Here is a 23,493-nt window from a genome sequence, read left to right as displayed (position 1 = left end):
CAAGTTGGTTTGGGGTTTTTTTAGTTGTTTACCTCACCCTGTTCCTCTGAGAGGACTTGCTCCAAAGGCCGCTGGATGCAGCAGGGCTCCTTGCCCTGATGTCAGTGGTGTTTGGATCAGACCCAGCTGTTCTTTTTATTTTTCTTATACATGTTTCAGTTATGAGATTTTATTTGTGACAGTCACCTTGTAAGAGAGGTTTCATGCTGCTCATCATCAGGTTCTTCCCTCGTCCTCCAGGTCAGCTGAGGCACATCTTGAGCGGGCTTTTGTTGTCCGAGCTTGGACATGAACTTCTCTACCATTTTCTGTTCCATATTCATACCCATTTACCTCCCAAAATCCTTCAGCCCACAGCTGCTGCAACATCTGCCCTGGCAGTGCCCCGTCAGCCAGGAGGGGCTGTGGTTGCCATGCTCCCCACTGCAAACCAGGATCAAACCCTTTTGCATTATGCTAGCACAGCCCCTGGGGACAGGGACATTTTGGAGATCAAACAGACTCTGATATCATGGCAGAGCAAGCTCATTGCATTCATAAAATTGTCAGGTTAAGTATTCAGATGGCACAGGACTGATAACATCAGCTGCGTCTGGATACGGTGTGACCAGGCACTCCCTGCATCTTTCCATGCCCAGCTGTGATGCTCTGTGCTTGCCACAGTTTCCTCCAAATTTTGAGCATTAGCCATGTTGCACATTCGGCCTGAGTCAAACTGCAAGTGAGAGGGGAGCAGGCGGCAGCGCGGTTGTTTCTGTGCTGTTCTCAGCTGCAGCGGGGATTAGCTCTGCAAATCTGCCTGTGCCGCTTCAAGAAGGTGTTTGGTACGGCAGCTCGGAGAAGCCTAACTCCTGTGGCAAGCAGCAGTTGCTGGGGCATGAGGTTTTTAACAGACAGCTGAACAGACCTGTAAAGCAGATGTAAATTATCGGTGCATAAGTTACCATTTAGGGCTGCACTATTTTATACACCCTCCCTTTTTCTTCTCTTTCTTTTAATGAGTGTTCCTACCTCCCCCTCCATTCACTCGTGCCACTCCATATTTCGGCTACCTCCATCTCCTCTTCTTGAAGCTGTCTTACCTGTGCGCTGAGATGGTCATGCTGTGGGGAGTAAAAGTTCGGATATAGATCTGTCATTACAGCCTGCGAGGGGAGGACAAAATGCCACCCCGCCTCTTCCAGTCCCCGGTGGAAATGATGAGACGGTCAGATAGACAGCAGAGGGATGAGAAACCGGGTTTCGAGCCTCTGTCTTCCTCCGTAATTCGGGGAGCTGGGTCTGTGCATGGCTGAGTCCCCCCGTCCTCCCGTCCCCGGTGCGTGGCCGCCTGCAGCCCCACTGGGGAGGGATGGACAGGGAGGGAGGGACAGACGCTCCTTGCTGACGGGACCCTCCCTCAGTGGGGCAGCCACCACAGGCTCGCTGAAATACAGGGTCCCTTTGCAGACAGTTCAAAAGCAGCAAAAAGGGCTCACGTTGCCCACCGCATGCTCAGGCAGGCGCGTTTGCCCAGACCTAGGTGAAGAAGACATTTTGGTTAGAAACAAACCACTGATTTTTCTGACGGTCCAAGCTGTACGTGAGCAGAGACTCTCTGACAGATTATTTGACCTCGCTCCTGTGGTTCCCCTCCCACCCCAATGGCCTTCCCTTTAAGACTACCTTCAGTTACACTCACTTAACAGATACTTGAATGCATTTTGTGAGCATTACTCTGTGAAACAAACACCCATCATTTCATTTCCATTTCCTTGTCTCTAAAGGCAGCTGTTAAAACATTTGGTAAACATACTTTACCATCTTAAATATTTATTTTTCCTCTGAATTTTTAATACATCTAAGGGGATAAATGTATGTATTAAATGTTTCTCAGTTGGTCTAGTATGTTTCTATTTAATATCTAAGGTCAGATGGTCCTTAGAGAAATACAACGTACACACAATCTGTTACATGACAAGGCAAGATACTCATCACATAAAGTCAAGTTGAATCATTGTAGTGCACTGATTATGGATTGTAATAATTGAGCTAATAGAAAGCTGTGATGAACTCGATCGAAAGCGGGGGCTATGCTGGATAAAGCAAACCAGTTATGCGATCTTTAACCTTGGGTGTTTTCATAAGAAATGTAGAAGGAGCTGTTGGAAACGCTGGTTTACGAGCCAGGCATCTGTGAAAGCAGGACCAAGCAGTTGTTTTCCAAGCCGCTGCCTTCTCCGACCCCATCCTGGCCAGGGTTCGCCTTCCCAAGGCGGAGCTGGGGCCGCAGCATGGGCAGCGCTGGGTGCACGTCGCTGCGGCTGCCCGGGGCAGGACCCACAGCCTCCCGGGCCCTATTCTGCACAGTTGCTGGCCCTGGCACCGGGTCTGAGTCTGCCCCAGGGATTACGGCCGCAATGGGAAGGAACAATCAGAGTCCTACCAACACCGCCTTGGTGCGTGCACAGGGTCCTCTCCCGCTCTCAGAGTTGCGGTTTTATTCCATCAGGGCTCTTTTTAAACAAGCTTTTAATTGGAAATGCATTGGTCAGTGCACTTCACAGTGCATTGTTTTGCACATAGCTAGCCATTTCTGTGTTAAAACTCGTGATTTACCCAATGAAAGCAGTTAGCTAAATCTTTGGTTGCGAGGTCTTCCACGCACACAGAAAACGCAGCAGCAGAAGGAAAATGTCATGGGGAAGACACCCCCGATATATGCACAATGCCTTCTTTATCTCCCTTAGGAGGTCCTGGCTGCGTATGCCAAGGACGTCAGCAGCTCCTACCCGTACCCAGCTGTTACAGGTCCCCATCACCCCACAGCTACACCTCCAGCAGTGCTGGGAACAGCCAGGTCAATCCTGGGAGCTGATAAGGGCTAACTCTGCGTTAAACAGATTACTCATAACTATGATCCCTATAAGGGACTTGTATATGTCTTGACCTGCAAAGCAGGACATGGAAACGGAAACTGCAAATGCAAATATCACTTGCTTGTTGATGTATATTTTTTCCTCTGAGTGGGCCTGGCAGATCGCAGCCCGTGGCGTGGCAGTGCCAGCCTGTCCTCCTGCCCAGGCAAGGCTCTGAGTGGCCCCAGCCAGGTCTTCGGCCATGGTGTGCTGCACCGGGCGCCCCTGCCCTGCCTGCCCTGCCTGCCCTGCCTGCCCTGCCCGCCCTGCAGCAGGGCTCACCCTTCGGGTGCATCCTGGTGAAGGGTGTGCGGCTGCCCTGATGCTGAACCCTGCCTGTCGACAGCCAGTCGCCTTCCTCTTCAGAGCGAAATAAAACTGTAAGAGACTGTCAGCAGTTAGGTACAATCCTGTCCCTTCCCCTTGTTTTGCTGCCTGCAAATACTACAGGTAGCAATCTCTGATACTTCACGGAAAGGAGGTTTTGATCACATTTCAGTTTCCATTGCTTGTTGTTTCTATGCGTGATGCTGCTGTTCTCCTATGTCCCTTTTTTTTAAAGATTTTGGTTTATTTATTGTTTATCTTCATATGTTCTTTTTCCTGTCTTTTGCACTTTCCTCTTTATTTCTGTCCCCAATCATCTGAAAAGTTTGCTAGAGAGTGGGTAAGTGTGTCCTACTTTTATTTTCTTTCTTCCAAATTCCTGTATTAATGTTACTCTCATAGAAAAAAATCCGCAAATTGTAGAGCAGTTCAGAGACTACCCATCAGACACTGAGACCAACATCAAGCATTTGCAAAGCCCTCGCAGTCTTCCTTCCCAAAGTCTGATTAGTATTTAAAGCAGATTTGTCTCTTTCAATGTGATTTGATGTTAACATTTTAAAACAATATTAATGCCAAGTGGTAATGAATATAGTGACTAGCACCAGTGCTTGAAATGTTTGACTGAAAAATCAAATGTTTTGTGTTGGAAAGCAGTCATAATCAGTATTTTCTCAGTCCATTGAAAATAAGAATATACTGTATGTTTTCACTAATTAAATCTTGTATTGGAAACAGGTCTTTTCTAAATTAGTAGAAGACTGTATTTTAGTACCTATTCTAGCCATATTGCAGCTGATTGCATCAGAGCTCCCAAGCTAAGCAAGGTTTGGCATATGCAGAAATTGGGTTGAAGACTCAGAAACACTGATGCTGCAGGCACTGGCGTTGGTCAGCCGGTTCTGAGCTCGTGCCGTGGGATCTGCTAACACCCAGGGCTCGGGGCTGCACTGCCTGCTGGCTTTTGCATGGGATAAAAAGGCTTGTCTTCGTTTGTTGGGTGTTTTTCAAATCTATCTTATAGTCACTGAGCAAAGCATTTAAATGAGCGCTTAATTTGAGCCACATGCTTGCTGAACCCAGCGTGTAACACAGGCTCAAGTGCTTTGCTGCAGTAGATGGGAAGGGTGCAACATCATCCCCAGTGGTTCAACCCTCTGCAAACTCCTCTGGCACAGCAAATCCTCCCCACTCCCCTTCCGAGGGCTGTGTGGTTTGCGGTGCCCTAGGCAAGGGTTGCCCGTTTCCCTCTGGCCACAGGCGTATCTCATTGTCAGGTGTGATCCATGTGCAAAATGAACAGGATAATGCCCGCAGAACTGAAGCAAAAGGACTTCAGGGTCTCTAGGAGCACTGGGCGCTGGTGCTCTCGGCCATGGCAAAGCCTCCCCTCCAACGTGTGCGTGTGGCTCCTGGAGCTGCGGGCACACAGAAGAGGGCAGGGTTTGCCCGTGCTTCACAAACTGATGTAAGATTCTCCTGAATTCAAGGTCTCTCCTGTAAGTGTAAGTAATCACTGGCCACTATAGTGGAGCACAGGTTAATAAGCTGCATAATTCTTTGTTTTAATACTACTGCATATTGTGGTTTTCCAAGGGAAGAAGCTGACAGCCATCGAGCTCTTGCCTGTGATCAATGCTAATATTCTCTTCCTCCTCTCCTTTTATTTTTCTTTAGCACCAGTACCATTCAAAAATAGATGAACTAATTGAGGAAACCGTCAAAGAAATGATAACACTCCTGGTGGCAAAGGTAACCTTCGGCTTCAGGTGAAGTGATTCGCTGTTAACATTGCGTTTTTAATATGTGCGTTTCCATTAAAATGTGACACATTAAGATGTTGAATTGGCTTCTTGTTTCTCGCAGGCAAGATCATATATCTCCCAGTCCTCTCATGGTGACTCTTTGATGATTAGGAACTGCGTGAGATGTAATACGCTGCTAGCAGAATTGCCATACTGGGCCAGGAGTGGTTTTAAGAAATGGGTGTTACGTTGATGGGGTAACACCCCGTGGTCAGCACCACCCCACGGCACTGAGGGTAGCTGCAGTTGGGGGGTGGCACCGCTAAATCCTGCTGCGTAGACGTTGAGGTGGCACGCAGAGGTGGTCACCACTCCTACACATAAGGTTGTGCGGACAAAATAACTCGTCTTGTGCAAGATCACCATATGCTCGTCTAAGAAATTAATTTAGAGGTGACAGTAGTGGGAAATACATTCCAAAATGTCAGGTTTAATTGTTTGGAAATTGTTTTTCATCAGAGTCGGCTCCTCTAGCTCAGCTGCCAGCATTTCCCTTGGGTTGTTGTGTAGGTCTGGTGTGCTGCGCTAACACAGAATGGAATTGGTACGTAGGGAGAAAGATGGTGGGGTGTGTTTTCCTCTAGTTTCAAACTTTTTGAGAACAAGTCATCCCTATTATACAGTGGAGACCTTTAAACATAATCCGTCAACATATGCCAGTTCGATTCTTCTGCAAGAATACCCAGCTAGCTGCGTGCTTGACACTGCGTACTGGGAGCAAGAACCACCGGCTTCCCCGTCAGGAGAGGCTGTGCTGGCTTCCCTGTGCGCTGCACCCAGCTCCTGTCCCCAGCATCACCCATGACACCAAGGGGTGATTCCCACCCAGCGAGAGGTGGACCACGTAGCACCCGAAAGGCAATGCTCCTTTCTCCCCACTCCCCGGCCCGCTGTGCTCGGGGACAGGTTGTCCGTTCCTTTGGCAATGCTGAGAGCACCACTGGCTTCCTTGAAGCTGATTCTGATTCTTACACTCTTGTTCAATTATTAAAAATAATTGCAGTATTTTTTGTCTTTGTAGTTTGTCACCATTTTGGAAGGAGTCTTGGCCAAACTGTCTAGATACGATGAAGGAACTTTGTTTTCTTCTTTCCTGTCATTTACTGTAAGTACAGAAAATATTTTCCTTTCTGCTTTTATTTTTTTTTTCCTGAGTTGTAATCACCTGCTCTCCCAGGACTAGATCAGCTACATAATCATTCTGCCATTCTGTGATGTTTGAACACTGTAACCCCCACATGAATAGACAAACAACCTGTATGCAGATACACAGTACTTAAACACCCAAGATGCATAGGCCATCGTATTGTAGCACAGAGTAAAGCCATCTCCAGTCATCATTCAGGTTGGTGGAGTTTATTCTGTTGAGGATGCATATGAAGCTGAAAAAAATCATTGCACTGTACACGCAATTTCCCTAACTAAAGAAGTTGCTTCATTGCCACCTCGCATGACGGGTGTGTTCCTTTCATTCTTCTGGCCATAACAGTGACCATCTTAAGTAGTAAAAAACAAAATAAGGGAGGTCTAGGGAGTGCCTTTGTGTTTCGAAAAGAGAACAAGGTAGGGGGAAATGCCATGAGGTTATGCAGCACAAGGTGCCTCTCATGCCACATTTCTCTCTAACATTGCAGAACCAATCCACAGCTCGTCACATTACGTATTTCCTAGGAAGGTACAGGACAAGACCCACAGCCGTGCAAAATTGGCCTCAGTATCCACAAGGGTTTAGCAATCTGAGCTGTATTCCAGAAAAGCGTTGTGACAGTTTCTTAGGACCAACATATAGCAGCTGATTTCCAAAGGTCTTCTGAAAATGCCTGCCAGAAAGTTTGCAAGAGCATCTGTTTGCAAGCGTGGCTTCTCTTAGCTCAGCTCACAGACAGGTGTGCACCCAAATGCGTGTGCCTGGGCTTGCTTGGAAAGTTGCAGTAACATTTTCACCCACTGTCCCCGCTGCCCGCATGCGCAGCCTGTCCTGTGCTCACTTGATGGAGGCCGGGCAGGAGGCAGCTCTGCAAACTGGGGAGGCTTTCCAAAATCTCTTTGGAGACAGGAGTTGTCTTAGCTACTCATAATTGTCTGTTGCTTACTACTCTTCGGCCCTTTCTGTTGAGTTTGAGGCAGTTTTGCAGGATCCGTTTGGAAATGGGGATGGTAAGAATGGATGTAGGAAAGCTCACCAGCTGAGGCAGGAAACTGCTCGCAGGCAGCTGTGTGCGCACGGAGTCTGGCAGCTTATCTAAACTGCCATGGGGTTCAAACTAAGTGTCAAGACTTTTCAGGTGTGCTGGAGGCACTTTGTCCAAGGGAGGGTGTCCCCCTCACTGCCCCACGGTGCAGCTCTTCTCCCAGGATAACTCCCGTGCAGTTACAGCCCTGGAACTGTGCTCGTCCTTAGTCAGGGTGATGCAGGGGATGGCTTGGGGTGGATACCTTCCCTCGTTCCAGTGCTGTGGAAGGTTAGGAGATGCTCACGTGCCAGCAGCGGGGGATGTGGAGGCGGCAGCTTTTCAGGCATCGGAAGTACCAGCATCAGCCTGGGTAGACAGTGTAATGTGCAGCCCTTCCTTCTCCATGAATCCAAGCTGTTCCTTGGTTGATGCTGCGCCGCTCCCACCACATCCTACTGTTTACGCTGCCGAGTGCTGCTCCCGTCAATTGCTGAGCAAACCCCCCGGCCACGCTCGGGCTCTGGGCGCCCGTGAGGAGGCAGCATGTAGGTGCATGGGGGTCAAGCACCCTCACTCTGCTGCTCCTCGGACACTTACTGACAATTAACTGCCTCAGCAGTGGCAAAATGGTCTGTTCTGCGCCGACGACCCCACAAGCTCCACAGTTTCAGTTTCCTGAGTTTTCGGCCGGGAAGAGGTGTGCATCCCAACAGCTACTGTGCGTGGTGTATGCACATCCCCAGGAAGGTGCTGAGCCCTCGCCCCCAGCAAGGAGGCTGGGCGCACTGCAGCGGAGCAGGATTGCTCCTTTCTGGGCAAGGGATCTTTCTCGCTTTGGCCTGCTTTACAGCACCAGCCTCAGAGGAGGCTGAGGGACAGCCCCAACCCCTTTGGCACTGGGCTTAGAAAGTCTCCCTTCCCTGCAGTAGTAATGGGATTTGCTGTGTTCAGTCTTTGCGACGATAAATAGAGAAACTCTCTCTTGTTAAAGCATGCTTGCACCACCTCCCACGTTTTCCCTGCCTGAACAAATACAACAAAGTGTGATGGTCCAAGCCGCTGAGCTCTAGAAAGCATTAGTCTCCCACCCCCTTCCACCGACTTCTTTCATCGCATGTTTTCCAGGCGCTCTGCAAGTGACATGTAATCGGGGGTCTTGTGACAGACAGTTTTATCACCTAGTAGGATATCCTCATTTCCAATTCTTGCCTCGAAATTCAAGATAAAATTAATGCATCTGTTGTCCTAATAAATTCTCACTAGCCACTTCTCCTTGCAGAGCACTTTGGGAGGAAAATACCCTTCTAAATTTGGCCAGCCTTTTTTTTTTCTGTTTGTTGCTACATTTAAGTGCATCTTGGCGGCAGCAGCCCAGGCCCTGGCTGGGTGTCTGCATGTGCAGATCCACTGAGTCACAGGAATGACAGCTGCTAAAATTCCCTTTAATCTGGATGGCCTCTGTAGGAGGAGAATTACACCTATGGTAATTAAAACTAAAGACTGCATATTACCCGAAGGAGGCAGAAGTAAAAGATCTTATTTTTGTTCTGCGCAAAATTTGTATGGTAAACTGAGACGTTTCATGGCAAAGTCACATACTTCGTGAAAAACGGCAGCCTAGCAAAAATCACACAACATCCGGCAGTTTGGAAATTTGACTAAATGTAGCCAAATCTGAGTTTAAAGAAAAACAAGTAATTATTCTGATTAAAGGGGAGTGGGCAGGAGAAGCAGCTCAGTTTTTTTGTGGGTGGAGGGGGGAGCTCGCAGGAAGCCGACTGAGTTATTCTTGTCGCCTCTTGGCTTTGGGGAAGAAGGCAGCTTGAGACGGTGGTGCTAAGCTGGACCTAAGAGTGCTAAATCCACGCTCAGACTGCAGGTTTCCTGGGGTGCCGCTGCATTACTTCATGCCCTGTGTGATATTTGAAGATACAGGTGCATGGCACAGTGCAGCCCTGAGCACAGACCCCGGCTTCAATTCTGCGGGCTGTTGCGCTGCATCATTTTCTGAGCTTTCCTAGTTGTTTAGCTTTGCTGCTCAGAAAAAAAAGCTCGTTTGGAGCTAGCTTGGGTAGCCCTGCCTGCGGCTGCTCCACGCCGGCGCGGGTGTGCCGTGACTGCCTGCTCCTCCGGAGCTGCAGCCGTTGGCCGGGCTCCAGCTGCCTTCACGCACGGAGGCTGGGGCTCCTCCGCTCCCGTTCGGCAGGAGCAAGGGATAGCGCTTCGCTGCCTCCCGAGAAAGTTGTGAGGATAAATGCAGTGAAAGGGCAAGGTGTCCAGACAGCCAGCTGGGAACAGGGATACCTGGAGGAGAGACGAGCGTTCGTTCTTTGCTGGGAGCGAGGGCTTGGCGCTGATTTTGCTACACCCGTTGTAAACTCCTGTGCTGGGACGTGCCCTGTCCCTCGCCATCCCCTTGGAGAGCCAGACCCCGGGTCGCATCGGGGCGGCAGGCGCTCGGCACCCTCCTCCTGCCCTTCCCTCTGTTCTTGCCCCCCGGCTCGGGAGCCCGGGCGCTGCCAATGCTTGCAGCATTCACCTCGGCAATTACCACCAGTCTGGTCTTTTGTATCGCCTCATTGTGCTTAATTATGCACCCCCCACACACACCATATGAGTGCTTCCACCCACTCTCACATTCTGTCTCACACATACATTCATTCTCTCATTCGGGACACATAATTTATTCATCCCAAGATGCAACTGTATGCGTGTTATATTTAGGCTGTTTTAATGGTAGCTTTAGAAATATTTAAAAGCAGGTGAGCTTTTACACCCAAACAAAGATGGCCGGCAACGCTTACCCTAATTAAAAGCAGAAGCGTTGTGGAAAATCCCAGCCGTACTCTTTCTAGACACAGTGCCTTATGCTACAGTGGGAAAAAGGTCTCTCTGGCCAGCTGGGCACTGCTCAGTTGGAAGAGTTGGCCCTGACATTGGGGGCCACCCCGCCTCCCGTGCCAGGCGATCTGCACCCTGCTGCGTGGCAAACTGGAGACAAAGTAAATTTGGGGTCTTGCAGCCCCCACCGGCAGTGTCCACGCTCTGATACCCTCCCTCAACTAACATCTTTCAAAAGGGGGGGGGGAAATCGTAGGAAACGCTAATGTAGCTGTTCATAGTCTGGGAAGCAGAAAAGCTTTGGGGCACTTCTCTGTGGCATGGCCTGAGCGCGCTGCCCCAACACGGTCTGCGAGCTCCTGCCAGCATCACGGCCAGCAAAAAGGGGGAAAATAATGTCCGAGGCTGCAGCCTGCAAAGCTGGGGGAAGCACACCACGGCCAGACTGTGGGCAGGGGGCAAAATTAGGGTCCTTTGGGTGCCTTCTTGTGGCCGCCTTGGTGCAGGTGCCTGTCAGCCTCACCATGCCATCGTGCCCCCGCTGCCGGGGGAGCTCCCGCGGTCCCCGGGATGCAGCTCCCGACGGGAGAGACACGCGCCGCCTTCGGAGACACGTGGCATTGGGCGGAGAACAAGGACTCCAAAGAAAATAACGATGTCTACTTACGAACCCCATCTTCCCCCGCTCGCTGAAGTAGAAGAGGGAGAAGCACAACTCCCACACTATCATCTGTTGCTATTAGAGCTTTAGCAGCAGTAAAGTTACCTTTCCAAAACAACAACAACAAAAATACCACCCTTGCCTATTCTTTTAGACAGGAAACGTAGCTTTTATCACCCTTTTTCCCTGACTCAGCATTATGTTGTCCCAAGTCTTGGCTGGAGAAGCTCTTACAGGTGTTTAAAGAAAAAGCAAAGACCTGAAAACGTAGCAATGGTGTAAACTCTCTTCTTGTTCCTTTTACAGGTGAAGGCTGCTTCCAAATACGTGGATGTACCCGTAAGCACAATTTAAACAACTTCTGTCGTAGTAATTTGCATCGTGCTTTGGTTTATGGCATGTGTAGCAACCCACGTTATGCATTAACAGCCTAGATTGAACCATGGGCCTTCACACTTCTAACATTTGAACTGGAAAGAATATCTCCATGACGTTAATAATGAGCAGTTACCCTCTTACGGAGACCTACGAGGCTGTTTAGGCAATAATTTGCAGATGGTGTCAAAAAGGTACCATATTTATGCAATTGGCTTGAATCACATTTTAAAAAAAATGGGAGCAGTGCATTCTGTTAAATCTTCATTTGGACTTGTACAAATACAGTATAATTTCCAAACAAAAAGGTCCAGACATGTTAGAACTGAGCCAACACACATCTAACACATTAGCTAATCTATTTTATTTTTGTTCTTCTAATTGTTGGTTTATTTTACTCTTTTGGAAAATGACTTTTTTATTACTTTGGGGAAATGGTGATGATCTAGCAACATGTGTTTGGGAAATTGTTAATGAAAATAATTTTTTCCATTTTTCTGTAATTGGTATAGGAAAACTGTACATCGTCTCCTCTAATTAGACCTTGATTCATAAGGAAAAGAGCCCTTAACGTTCTTAGGCAGAGCACTTAACTTGCCAGAAATTTACATTTAAGTTGAGTTGGAGTGTAATATATGAATGTTGGCTGGAATAAGGGGTTACTGTAACATTTACAGGCAGAAAGATCCTGAGCAATTACAAATGAAAAAAGAGTAGATCTTAATATACCACACCAGTTCCTGCATCCAGTTAGACTGGCCAGTGTAAATCAAGAGTAACTCAGTTGAGTTTGATGATATAACGTATATATGTACATTTAATGAGGATGCGATTGCTCTGCATGCTCTCACATGACAATGTGATAAATTTATCAGACATCTTGGACTGCATCATCTGCGTTCAGTGTGTCTATCCCTTTAGCCCAAAAGAAACCTTTCCTACCAAATTGCCCTGTCTTTAGCCCAGCATGAGGAAGACAAACTCTTGAACAGTAAGAGATCTTGCCTGGGTTAAAATATCCCAAGGCAGAGATCGGCATCCTGTTGTCTTGGAGTAATAGAAACAAGATATCGAAAGCATTAGAAAGAGAGACTCGGAATTCATTTCTAGCCCTAAGAAATGTGGAGCTCCTTCAGTTGAAACTTCTAGTCATTTGAGTGCATCTTAAATATTTAGTCATCAGGAATTTGCGCACAGAACAGTTACTTTAAGTAACTTTTAGGGCAAAGCATGGCCTTTTCTGAGGCCTCTACGTTCTTGGGAAGTAAAGCGTCTCTAGGGAAGCAACCTCAGTAAAATGCTACATAACCCTTTGAAGCTTTTCCAAAAGCATTTTCTCATTGTACCTGGGAGACCCTCGGGAGGTCCTCAGCATTGCGGCCATGCAGGAGGAGCAGGGTCTGCTCCCATCCTTGGAGCTAGTCAGACGCTCTGGTTGTTGCGTAAAATACAGCAGAAATCATTCACATGGGTTATTTTTTGGTTGTTTCCCCACCTCCCCCTGGAAATGAAGCCACATCACAACGGCTTCCTTGACAGCCCCAAAATTTTTGATGAAATCAACCGCCAGCCCCGCACAGCTCCCAGACCTTTGCGGGAGGATGCCCCATGGTCCGTGAGCCACTGCCTTGCCAGGGGAAGGAGAAAGAAAAACCTGCTTTGCTAGAGGCTCCTCTTTTAGAGGACAGAGGGGAAATCCTTGTGTTGAACAGAAAACCATCGGTTAAATCTAATTCCGCAAACGCCGTTGCAATTGTGTGGGTACAAACCAATCCGTTTAATGCCACCTTGAAATGGGCACGATCGGCATGCCGAAAATTGCTTGAAAGTGTAACACTTGACTACTGCCACATTTGTGTTGTCCTCATTGTTTTTCAAATTAATACCTTGTCATTGTTGCAGTAGGTGTTAAGAAATGTTACTGGCTTCCCAAGGGCCAAGCACTGGCCCTTTGCTTGATAATTGTTTGCTTTGTATTAAAAAACTCCCTTCCTACTGCTTTCCAAACTGTCCTCATTTTCACCCTGGAAATTACACAGATGTGTTAACTAACTTCAATTTGCAGCGACTGACAATCGTATCTTGCAGAGAAATGATACTCTGTGATCTGAGGTAAATCACAGTAATGGAAACTAATGACACTAGTTATTAACAAACTTACAATCTGCCATGGAAATTTAAGATTTTGTGGCAGCTCTTGTAATGACTCATGTTACAGTATTTTAATGGGTTTCCTTTGAGGTAAGTTTGATTCCAATATATGAAGCAATGTGAACTCAAACAGGATTTTTTTTTTTTAAGTATTTTCCCTTCCACCTACCTCAATTCCCATTTTCTTTAAAGAAATGCTGTTATCCCAAAATCTTGCACGCTTGCAGGTTGCTGTTTAAAATCAGTTAAATTCTGCAGACAGCCATAGAGATGTGACAGCACGGGGAGGCTTCCTGAAGTTTAGCAGCGGCTTAAACATTCATGTAGACATACATTCCCTGACTTGCCATTTACCCAATTTATTCTTAAGAGCAGCACTAAATGTGAGCTAAAGTCAGGGGTCTAAACAGAAAAAGAAAGGTGATTTTGGCATGCCTCCTGCAACGCCAGCTGCTTACTGCACACATCCTCACACCGTAGAAGAAGAACCAAGAGCCCATCTCTGGCTGTTAGCTTTCTACCTTCAGAAACCAGAGGGCTTGCATAGAGAAGATGACCCAAGAAAACAACAAATCCCCAGCCCGGCTTGCTGGTTCACTCATTAGGTCAACAGCACCAAAGGTAGCAAGACAACTTCCCAGCATCAGTATGTCGAGGAAGAGCTTTACTCCTCTGACCGGCTTCGCTCTAGGTGAAAGAAGAGCAAGAGCAAGCGTCTTTGCATGATCTTGCGCTGCACGCGGTATTTTGCTGGGCACGGGGTGCAAACAGCAGGACTCGGTGTCCGTCAGGTAAGGAAAGGGTGAACTGCAGGAGGACAGCAGGAGATGGAGGAGCAGGAAAAGCAACGATGAGGCTACACAGAGGAGCTGCCCCCTGCGCCTCTATTCACGTTTCTCTCTCTCTCTCTCTTCTTCTCTCCCCCATGCAGAAGCCGGGGATGGATGTTGCTGATGCCTATGTGACATTTGTCCGCCACTCTCAGGATGTCCTTCGTGATAAGGTCAATGAGGAGATGTATATAGAAAGGTTATTTGATGTAAGTAAATGCCTTCTCCTCCTTGGACACCAAGCAGGAGAGACCCAAAATGTGACAAAATAAGACAGGAGGATAAGTCACATTTTGAGAAAATTTATTGGTTATAGCTTTAAAAAATAAAGAAATCTTTCCTTTCTTTCTGACTAAGGCTCGTATCTGCTCTCTGCCTGCTTTAAATCTCTACTCTAGTCTACTGTGTCTTTGTCTGCGTGTGGATTTTAAGGGAACAGCATCTTCTCAGAGAGCCCTTTACTATGTTTAAGCTTGTGGAAAATCTCTCTGTAACAGAACATCTTGGTCATTGTTCTCACTGTTAAAAGTTGAGCCAGGTTTTTGGCAGATGTCTCTGCTAAGGGCCATCTCTCCCGCACATTTTGCAATGCGTTTCATTGACAAGCACTCCAAAACTGACAGTCAATTAAGTGTACTAAATTTTAATTTTAAAAGCTAACCAAACCAGAACTGATTAGGAATAGACTTTCATATTTCAGGAGGACCGTCTTGTGGTGTCAGACCCCACAAGTAAAGTTGAGACATGGTCTCCTTGATGAAGATAGCGTGGTAGGAACTGACCCAGATGTTCAGAGCTATTTTTGTGTTGCACAAGATAAATTCATTGGACTGTGAGAGAACAGTGAACTGTGATGCCCGTTTGTTTTGGATTTGGATGCATGTTAACCGGTATCTCTGTTTCTGTTGCTCTTGTTGCGTTATAGCCTTTCTGTCCTCGTAGCTGTTCTATAGTGCAGGTTTTCTGTTGACAGCCAGCCTGTAGCATTAGTGTTTCAGTCTCCTTTAGGGTATTTGTCTACATACCGATTTCTGTTTGAAGCAGCTTCTGTTCCTACTTTCCTTCCTTTCATCTCTCAGCAGTGCCATTTCTCAGTCTCCTGACTCTGGAACTGTAACAACCTTCCTTGCTTTCTTTACTCGCTCGTTTGCTTCCTCAGTGTGCAGGGAAAGCTGCTTTTTTTCCCAACCAACCTTCTCCTTCACTCAATACCTCTCTTTCTGCACATTACCTGTCCCTTAGAAACCTCTTCCTCCTTTACAATTCCCACTCTTTCTTTCCCCCGTACCTTATCGGATTAAAATGGAACTTATCTCTCATGTCAAATGTTTTATCACATTATATCAAGTGGCATGAATTAGAGTCAAATAATCTTACTGTGTACATCTACTAGCATGACCCATATCCACTGAGAATGCCTCATTCATGCACGGAGCACAGCAGTGCCTCCTCCGGGCGCCGCGCGTGCTCGCTCCGGGGAGAGTTTGCAGCGCAGAGCACCAGACGCAAATCACCCATCAAGCAGGCACGGGGAGAAAAAACAAAACATAAAACAAAAGACTGTCGCTTCCATCTGCAGCAGGCCTGCGAGTGCATTGCTCGTTTGTGTTGAAATTTATTCCATGAGCAGTTAAATTTCCAGAGCTCATCTGGACTGTTCTTTTCAATGCCCACACTGCCTTTTCCCTCATCCTTTCCCTATGATTCACAGTTGGTGTGTTTGTACCCTTTGGGCCATTATTTCCAATTTTCAAAAGGCTGTAATTAGCATAAATATTGATTTCAGTTTGATCTGCTCATACTTAGTTTTACCGAGCCATATTTTAAACAAATTAACAGTTGACATGAAAAAAAAAAGGAGCAGCTACCTTGGTGGAAAGCAAAAAGTGCAAAACCTTTCTTTCCCTCCCTGCTTTCCTCAAGCCTCCCTGGTCCGTGTGGAATAAAATAATCAAGAGTAGGGTTTTGACACGGCTCCGCCTGTTTTCACCCCCGCCAGCTGCAGGCAGGAGCCTGTTCCCCTTCCCCTTCCCATTCCCCTTCCCATTCCCCATGCCAGCGGAGCAGCGGTGGGACTCAATGCCACCAGCCTCTTCGCACGTGTCTCGTGTACGTGAGTGTGCGCCCGCGAGCGGGGCGAGCTGCGGGGCCCTTGGTTCGCAAGGAGCGGGGGGGATGTGCCAAGCTGTAGCCACTCAAAAATTGGAATTATGTTCTGAGCGGTCGTGTATCATCTTTGCCAGGTTGCCCCTGAAGAAGCGACTTGCTCCGGAGGTCAGCTCCCAGCAAGGCTGAGATGCTGCTGGGGGGTTACTAGCAGCAGGGTTTATGAGTACGTGGGGGTCACCTGGGCCCAGGCCCCATTTAAATCAGTGCTGTGTTCTACGTTTTGGTAAGGACAGGAGCAAATGCTTAACACTGTTGTCTTGAGCTTGATCTCAGCCACAGCCCTGCAGCCCTTTGCCCCTCGCACCTAACGCAGCAAAGCAGCGCGGCCACGGGGTCTTTAAGCTCCTTTGGTCTCTGCAGCAATGGACATCATAATTTCTGAGGATGCTTCAGGTGCTGGCTACCTTTTTAATAAGAAAGAGAAGAGGAATAATCAAAAATGGTGTTTATGATGCTGAATTAGACTTGGGCCTGATTTTGTTCTCGCTTCCCCCAGCGCAGCAGAGGAGCAATCCTCTTAGCTGCAGAGTTTCTCCAGGCAATGAGATTATTAACACTTTCAAGGCCGGCTGCTCCACTGGCTTAGTGCAGCGAGGCTGACTTACTGCAGCCAAAAGCTTAGTCCAGTTTTAGGATGTCATACGTTAATATGTGCAGCAGTGGCAGGTAAACAGCTTAAATCTGCCTGCAGGCAGTTCCTCTGGTCTCAGTGGGATCACGTTAGAGACACCCGCAATATAGGGCTAAATCCCCTTTCTGTGCGGTCGTGAGTAGCGCAAGAGCAGCGGTGCACAGTGCAAGGTTGCCTATCGCGCGTTCGGTGGGATTTGCAGCTCCGGGGCTATTCGTAATCCCCACGTTTCTCCGCAGTCCTGCCCAGCGTTTCCATTCATTTCCCCTTTGTTTCTTCCCAGGAGCAGAGGCTTCAGAGTGTGTTAGGCCATCTCCCAACAGCAGCTGGGTTAATGCATTTTTTTTGGCATTCGCCGTGATTTCTTAGCTCAGAAACCACCTCTCTTCCCCTGCATCGCGTGCCCTGCTCGCACCTGCAGAACAGGGCTATGCTCTTCGGGAGTTACTGGAGTTTGCAGATTATTGTAATATTTCTGTGTGGTCTGTGTGTTAATCCTCTTAATTCTGCAAATTAGTCGGGGAGGGGGGTGTTCCTCCCCTGAAATAGAGTCATCTTAATTTTAAAAATGTGTATCCTTGGGATTATTGAAGGAACAGATTGATCGTGGAGTTCTGCTGGTAACCAAAACCTAACTAGCTTTTTGGCAGTGCTGTTTACCGCAGAGTAACATGACTTATTTACTTGGCCTGGCTCACTAATTTGGTAACATTTAAAGCTAAAACACTGTAATAAGGCCTGTTGGTAGAGAGCAGTGGTAACAGAAGAGTTTCAGAATAGCATCGCAGCATCCGCTCCCTGCGTTCCTGTGCATGGCTGGGTGCTTTGGGATTTAAACCGCTCTGATACTTTGCACGCAACGTAGAAGGATCACAAACTTGGTGCAGTGCCTGATAGAAAGTAAAATTTTATCGCTTTTTCCCTGGCAAGGGGGCAGAGTTGACATGCAGAAGGTGACTGTTTGTAGGAACAATGTGGCAGAGGCAGGCAGGTGTGTCTTGAACATGGGAAAATATCTTCAGAGTGATCTCAAGTCTTCAGACCAATCCTGCAAAATTCAGGTCCCCTTTGGCTCGGGACACTCAGAATTTCGTAGGATCAGAGTCTATACATCCGTAATTTTGTCTGAAGGCAGTGGGAGTTTTACTTGTAAGGGTTGTGCCCTTTGGTGGAAGTTATTTATACGTGGGTGTGTATGTGTGTATATCTTTACACACAACCTTAGATACTCACAGTATAGGTTTCAACCCATCAGAAAATATGTGATCCAGAAAGTCTATGATTGACTAGTAGATAGCGCGAATGCCAACCTTTCTTCCTCATAAATTGGTAAACACTAATGTAAAACATAGCGAGAATATTTCCTCCCCAGCCACAGGCGAGTAGCACGTACACAAAAGGCTACTGAACGTCGAGTCAGCTCCCCGAGATCCTGCGAATTCCAGCATCCTGATGCAGTCCCTAAATAGCGCAGATGGCATTTTTCTCTCTGATGATTAATTCAATATCTTACCCAAAAAAACAAAAACATGCTTTTGATATGAGAGATCAAAACACCAAGAGAAGCTCCTAAGATTGCAAGGATCTAAAAAAAAAATTAATTTCTTTTTTTCCTCCTTGTACTCCTTGAAGACAGCAGCCTGAGTAGAAGATAAGGATTAAAACAGATGTGCTTAGTGCTAGTTCATCTGCTTAAATCTAGCAGTCTCTGAGATCAGTGATTAAAAAGCCATCTCTAACTTTGATGAAATCCACTGCAATGGTAATACTGTGCCTCTGATCGCTTTCTTATGGGCCTCATGTCTGCCTAAACCGGACATAGAAAACATTTCACTGGAGATGATACATGGATTATATGGGTCAATTATACACTTAATCTGCCTTCTGGGGATTAAATGTGCATAGATTGACCCTGCGTATTTGGCTTGTCCTTGGCAGTTATCAGATCAGGAAGGTTGCCTTTACCAAAAAGTCTGGTAAGAACTTAATCACGCAGCGATACGGCCCGCTGAGGCGGCGGTAGTCACGGTGCTTTTTGCGGAAGGCAGTTTTACCACTTCACTGTCACTGTGTACATTCGGCTTCCTCGAAGGTCTGTGTCACAGCCGGGATAGCAGACGGAGTATTTTCTCCTGAAACGAGAAGGCGAGCCCGTTCATCTCTGCGAGACAGAGGCGGTTTTTTTATCTCGATGTTGGGGTGGGATCAGCGGGGTCTGGGCGGGCGTAGCGGGGAGGGCGATGGGTGAGACCGGGGGTTTGCTCTGCCCTGTGCTGTCCTTGGTGCAGAGGGAGAGTCACTCCAGGTCCTCTCCCAGCAGCAAAGGAGAAGCCGTGGCTCAAACGTTAGAGGAGCCAGCGTCTCCTTCCCACCGCCCTCGGAGAGGCACAAGCCCTCGGCTGGGGCTCTAGCGCCCGGTCCCATCCCTCAGGCTCAGCTCAGTTGGGTTTTTGGGAATATCCCAGTGATATCCCAAGGCTGATGTTGCAGCTGGTGGATTTTCATTTCCTTTTCCAGGAGCCCAGCAGGAATGCCAGGCCTGAGGACACGGCTCAGGACTGTCCTCGTATTTCCCAAGGTGGCTGCCCTCGCTGCTAACTGACTTCAGAATATCAGAGATATTGAGTAATAAGGATGCAGGGCACTATGCGAGTCTCAAACTTCAGCAAAATCCTACAAATTTCCAGGAACCTGACCGAGCACTTCTCACTGGTTTACTGGAGGATCCCCAGGCAGCTCAGCATATGTTTCAGTACGTACTGATTTGGAGCCTGATATCACACCTGAGTATACGGAAAAATTACAAAACACGGATCGACAGCTAGATCAGTTAATTCAGCAAGTCCCCTGCAGACACTTAGGCATTAGCTTATTCTTAAAATCAAAGCTTTTGCCTTCAGCGGGGTTGAATTTTGGCAGCTCCTTCGAGGCGTGCTTGCAGGATCATGGCATTCCTTGCTAGAGTGTAAGCCTTGCATGGCACAATCAAATGCCAAAAGAGAGCCCTTCTCACCCTCCCTTCTCCTTCCCCTCCTCGAACGCAAAAGCCTGGTCGTGAGTCAATGGAGCTACTCACTGTGAGTTAGAATTACTCACAGGAGGACGGGTTGCAGGATCAGGGGAAGAACGGATATCAGACTGCGTGCCGGGCTCCCATCTAATATCTGCTCGCAGCCGCACTCACCGCTTTCTCTTAGACAGACAACAACCTGTTTCCCTCCTACGCAGCTAGACTGCTCATTAGGGCACTAACTCTCTCCCACTCCCATCCTGATATGGCCTCCACTGAGCTATTTCTTCTGCGTTGTTTTTTGCTTTTTTTTTTTTTCCCTTCTCCCCCCTTCCCGAGTGAGTTGTGAAATGAAGACAATTAGGCAGATTGGTCTTGAGGAAGTGCAGCTTGCTTTTTTTCTCCCCGTGCATCTTTGGAAGAGCCGGAGCAGCGCAGCTTTCGCTGCAGAGGCTGCGGCAGCCCTTGGCTGGCTCGGACCCGGACCTGGAGTCAGTCCCACTGCAGAGGCCTTTGCTGGGAAAAAAAATAAAATTTTGATGGCAGTTGTCCATATATCTTCTAGGAATGGACAAATTCTCTTTGTCTTCGGGGGCACAGCGTGCACCGTCCTTCTGCAGCCTCTTTTTCTTCCCACGTGCCCTCTCGGAGCCACACGGGAGCAGGGAGAGGAGCTTAGCACGGACATCGCTCGTTGGAGCCATCCCTCGTCCTTTTATACTCCCATACGTGAGCTTCATGCGGCAGCAAGCATGCACTTGCGTGTGGCCTCCCACCTCTCCTGCGTTCCCCTTAGCAAGGTTTCTTTCCTGAAGTGCTCGTTTAAGTAGGCTCCATTTAATTTATTTTAGGGAGAGTCTTAATAAAATAAGCCCTAGATCTGTCACTGGATTTTACATGCTCGTGAGAGGTTTTTTTCCCCTCCTAAATGTCTTTATCGGAACAGCTTTTCGTGTTCCAGTAGACATTTGGTTGAAGACAGTTAATTTGATTTCTTTTCCAGAGGAGATTTTCCATTAATCATTCTAAGAAGGCAGACTGATTGCTCCGTTACGTTAAGGTCAGCATAGGCTTGCTAACATCATCCACACAGTGCTTTTGAGCATCGGAGATGTTTGGTGTAGGGCAGGCACCGAGTGAAAGATCATTTATTTCCTGGTAGACATGAATAGCCGAGGTAGGTTTTGGGGAAGAGGTGCTGTATTGCGGGCAGCAAGGCGTCATCGATCCAGAGAGAGCCTTTTTCCGAGCAGCCTCTCTGCTCCCGGACCGGGAGCTGCCTGTGCACGTTTATAACTGTGTACGAGTCGCATCGCTCTGAGCTGAACCTGCCTTCCAGCTTCATTTAAGAGGCCTTAGCTAATTGAAGCTCCAGTCTTGTGGGTCATCAGGAAGGAGAGCCTGAAGTGCTGGCTTTCCCCGTGAACCCCAACCCACGCGGGTGCCAGCTGAGTCTGGGGGTGCAAGGAGCGTGGGAAGGGCCGGGGCGTCCCGGTGCACGCAGATGTGTGGGGCTGACCCCCCAGCCTGCCGGGGCACGGCTGCCGCGGGGCTGAGCCCCCCATTGCCGGCAGCTTTGCTCCCTCCCTCTGGGCTGCGCAAAGGGCTTTTGCCCAAAGAAACTCACGGTGCGCAGGGGTGAGCCAACGGCCCCTGCACGGACAATGACAAATTGTCTGATTTCCAGCAGCGCCTTCAATCCCTCTTTTCCTTTTCTCCCCCTGCAATCCAGCCCCACACAATCACTGCCGTTGCCCGCGCCAGCCAGCGGTGCATGCGAGATTAGCCGTCCCAGGTCACTTCGTTTCTCTTGATCTGCGGCTCTTTCCTTTCCCGGTGCTCCTTTAAACCTCGCCCTGGATGTATGATATCAGCATTCAAAAATGCTTAGCCGGACTCAGGCAGGGAGTGCGTTTTCTCCAGTCTGTAACCCCAGGAATGATACCAGGGGATCTGCTCCCTCCCATGCTCAGGACCAGGATACCCTGGCAGCCTCTAGCTACTTTTTTTGAATTTGCAGGCTATAAAAGAGCCAGCTAAAGGCTATCAAGTCCCACTTTGTGACAGCTTTCAATTCAATCTGATAACAAGTATAATTAAGGTATTCCGTAGCATGCATTACTGTATTGCATCTTATTGAGCAACTTTGCATCCAGTTATACCGTCACTGCCTTGCACTAACAGAGCCCTAGAACTGGGACAGAAAAAAGCAACACACTGTGTGGATATTGTGTTTTACTAAGCTGCTTTATATAGAAACTCAGATTTTAACATGTCAACTTCATTTCTTTTTTGAAAAATGGAAATAAGCAGAGAATATTTTATAGGTTAAAAAAAGTATTTGAGAACAAGCATCCATACAGAAGTGGTTCTGTGTGTGTGCATGCACCTTTATACTTTTTTATGCAGAAGCTCGTTCGTTTAGGAAAACCAAGGTCTGCAAAATCCTGCAAAGCAGCAGGTTTTTTTGGATTTTATTTGACGGTTCCCAGCAAGCACTGTGCACTTTGCTGAGCTGTATCTACAGTGAAGGGAGAGAGGGCCCAGCACCCAGAGCCGACCTGACGGTGTACCCAGAGGTGCATTAAGAGCTTAGTCCTCTGTGTGCAGGTACATGGGATGCTGCATCCCAGCACACCCTGTATAGGCAGGGTCTTCTAGCTCCGGGATGCACGTAGCCAGGGCAGACTTTACCTATTACCTGAAAGGCAGCGTTTTCTGCAGATGTGTAACTCAGTGCCCAAGGTTGAGGCTGTCAGTCTGCAAACCTGCAGGTTTGAACGTGGGGTGTCCCTGGTTTGAGGACGTTGTGAATGAGAGAGAAGTTAGAGGTGCTGCCAGGACCGATGTCAGTGGGCTTCCTTCCCGGATCACCGTGAGCATCGGCTACCACATCCCCCCTGCGCCCTGCCGTAGATAAACAGCTGTTTCCACGCAGGTCTCCCTCGCCGTTTTCTCTGCCTGCTCCCTCCATCCAGCCTGACCAGCACGCAGCTTGAGGGGTTCACCCTCCTCAGAGCAAGTGTAGCAGCACGTGGCTGGGCTTTATTTGGAGATGGGCAGCACGCAGGCTGGTGTAGGTGTTGGCTCACAGCAGACCCCGGCGTGCTGTAGGAGAAGGTGAGCCAACATTGCAGTAGCTCTTTCAGTGAGATCCTCCCCAGGGGAGAAAGCTCAGGGAGTCATTGGCATGTTCTGTCTGTGGCCCATCACCTCTGCCAGGGGTGAGTATGTGGCTTTTGGCTAGGCAGGGACTTCGGCGTCTGGCTGGCAGAGTAGACCACCCTGACGTACAGCTTGGGAACACCTGAATAAGTGCAAGACATCATATGCCCAGCAGCAGAGCTGTTCCTCCTCCAGGGAAGGAGCAGTACTGTCTGCAGGTCCCTTTCTGGCTGTGTACCTGCCGTGGGAAACCTTTGCTTGCGTGGTGAGAGCACGTGGATTGCCTGCAAAGCCACTGAGTGTGGCCACAAACCTGCACGCACCGCGGCGTGTGGAGTTGCAGCTGCACAAAACACATGTAGGTGTTCAGTGTTTTTGCGCAGCACTGAAAGCAGAGCGTGTTAGAGATGATCTTCTTGGGCATGTTTATTTGCTGGGGACCTTGGCCCCACTGCCA

General features: G+C 48.2%; 1 protein-coding gene across 16 annotated transcripts in view; it reads left to right on the top strand.

Moving 5' to 3' along the window:
* Window positions 1-23,493, top strand: part of CADPS (calcium dependent secretion activator) — a 221,134-nt gene that overhangs the window by 185,651 nt on the left and 11,990 nt on the right. For 13 of the 16 annotated variants that reach the window (XM_059823543.1, XM_059823545.1, XM_059823536.1 and 10 more), the window contains 4 exons: window positions 4,902-4,976; window positions 6,051-6,134; window positions 11,012-11,044; window positions 14,163-14,270. In XM_059823543.1, coding sequence (XP_059679526.1) covers window positions 4,902-4,976; window positions 6,051-6,134; window positions 11,012-11,044; window positions 14,163-14,270 — 300 coding nt within the window. Of the gene's footprint in view, window positions 1-3,549; window positions 3,565-4,901; window positions 4,977-6,050; window positions 6,135-11,011; window positions 11,045-14,162; window positions 14,271-23,493 lie in introns of all 16 variants that reach the window. The other 3 variants (XM_059823546.1, XM_059823537.1, XM_059823541.1) reach the window with 1 other exon arrangement.

This window comes from Gavia stellata, chromosome 12 (genome assembly GCF_030936135.1).
Source record: "Gavia stellata isolate bGavSte3 chromosome 12, bGavSte3.hap2, whole genome shotgun sequence".
NCBI classification, from domain to species: domain Eukaryota; kingdom Metazoa; phylum Chordata; class Aves; order Gaviiformes; family Gaviidae; genus Gavia; species Gavia stellata.
Note: the sequence above shows the minus strand (reverse complement) of the source record. Positions and strands in the feature narration are given on the sequence as shown.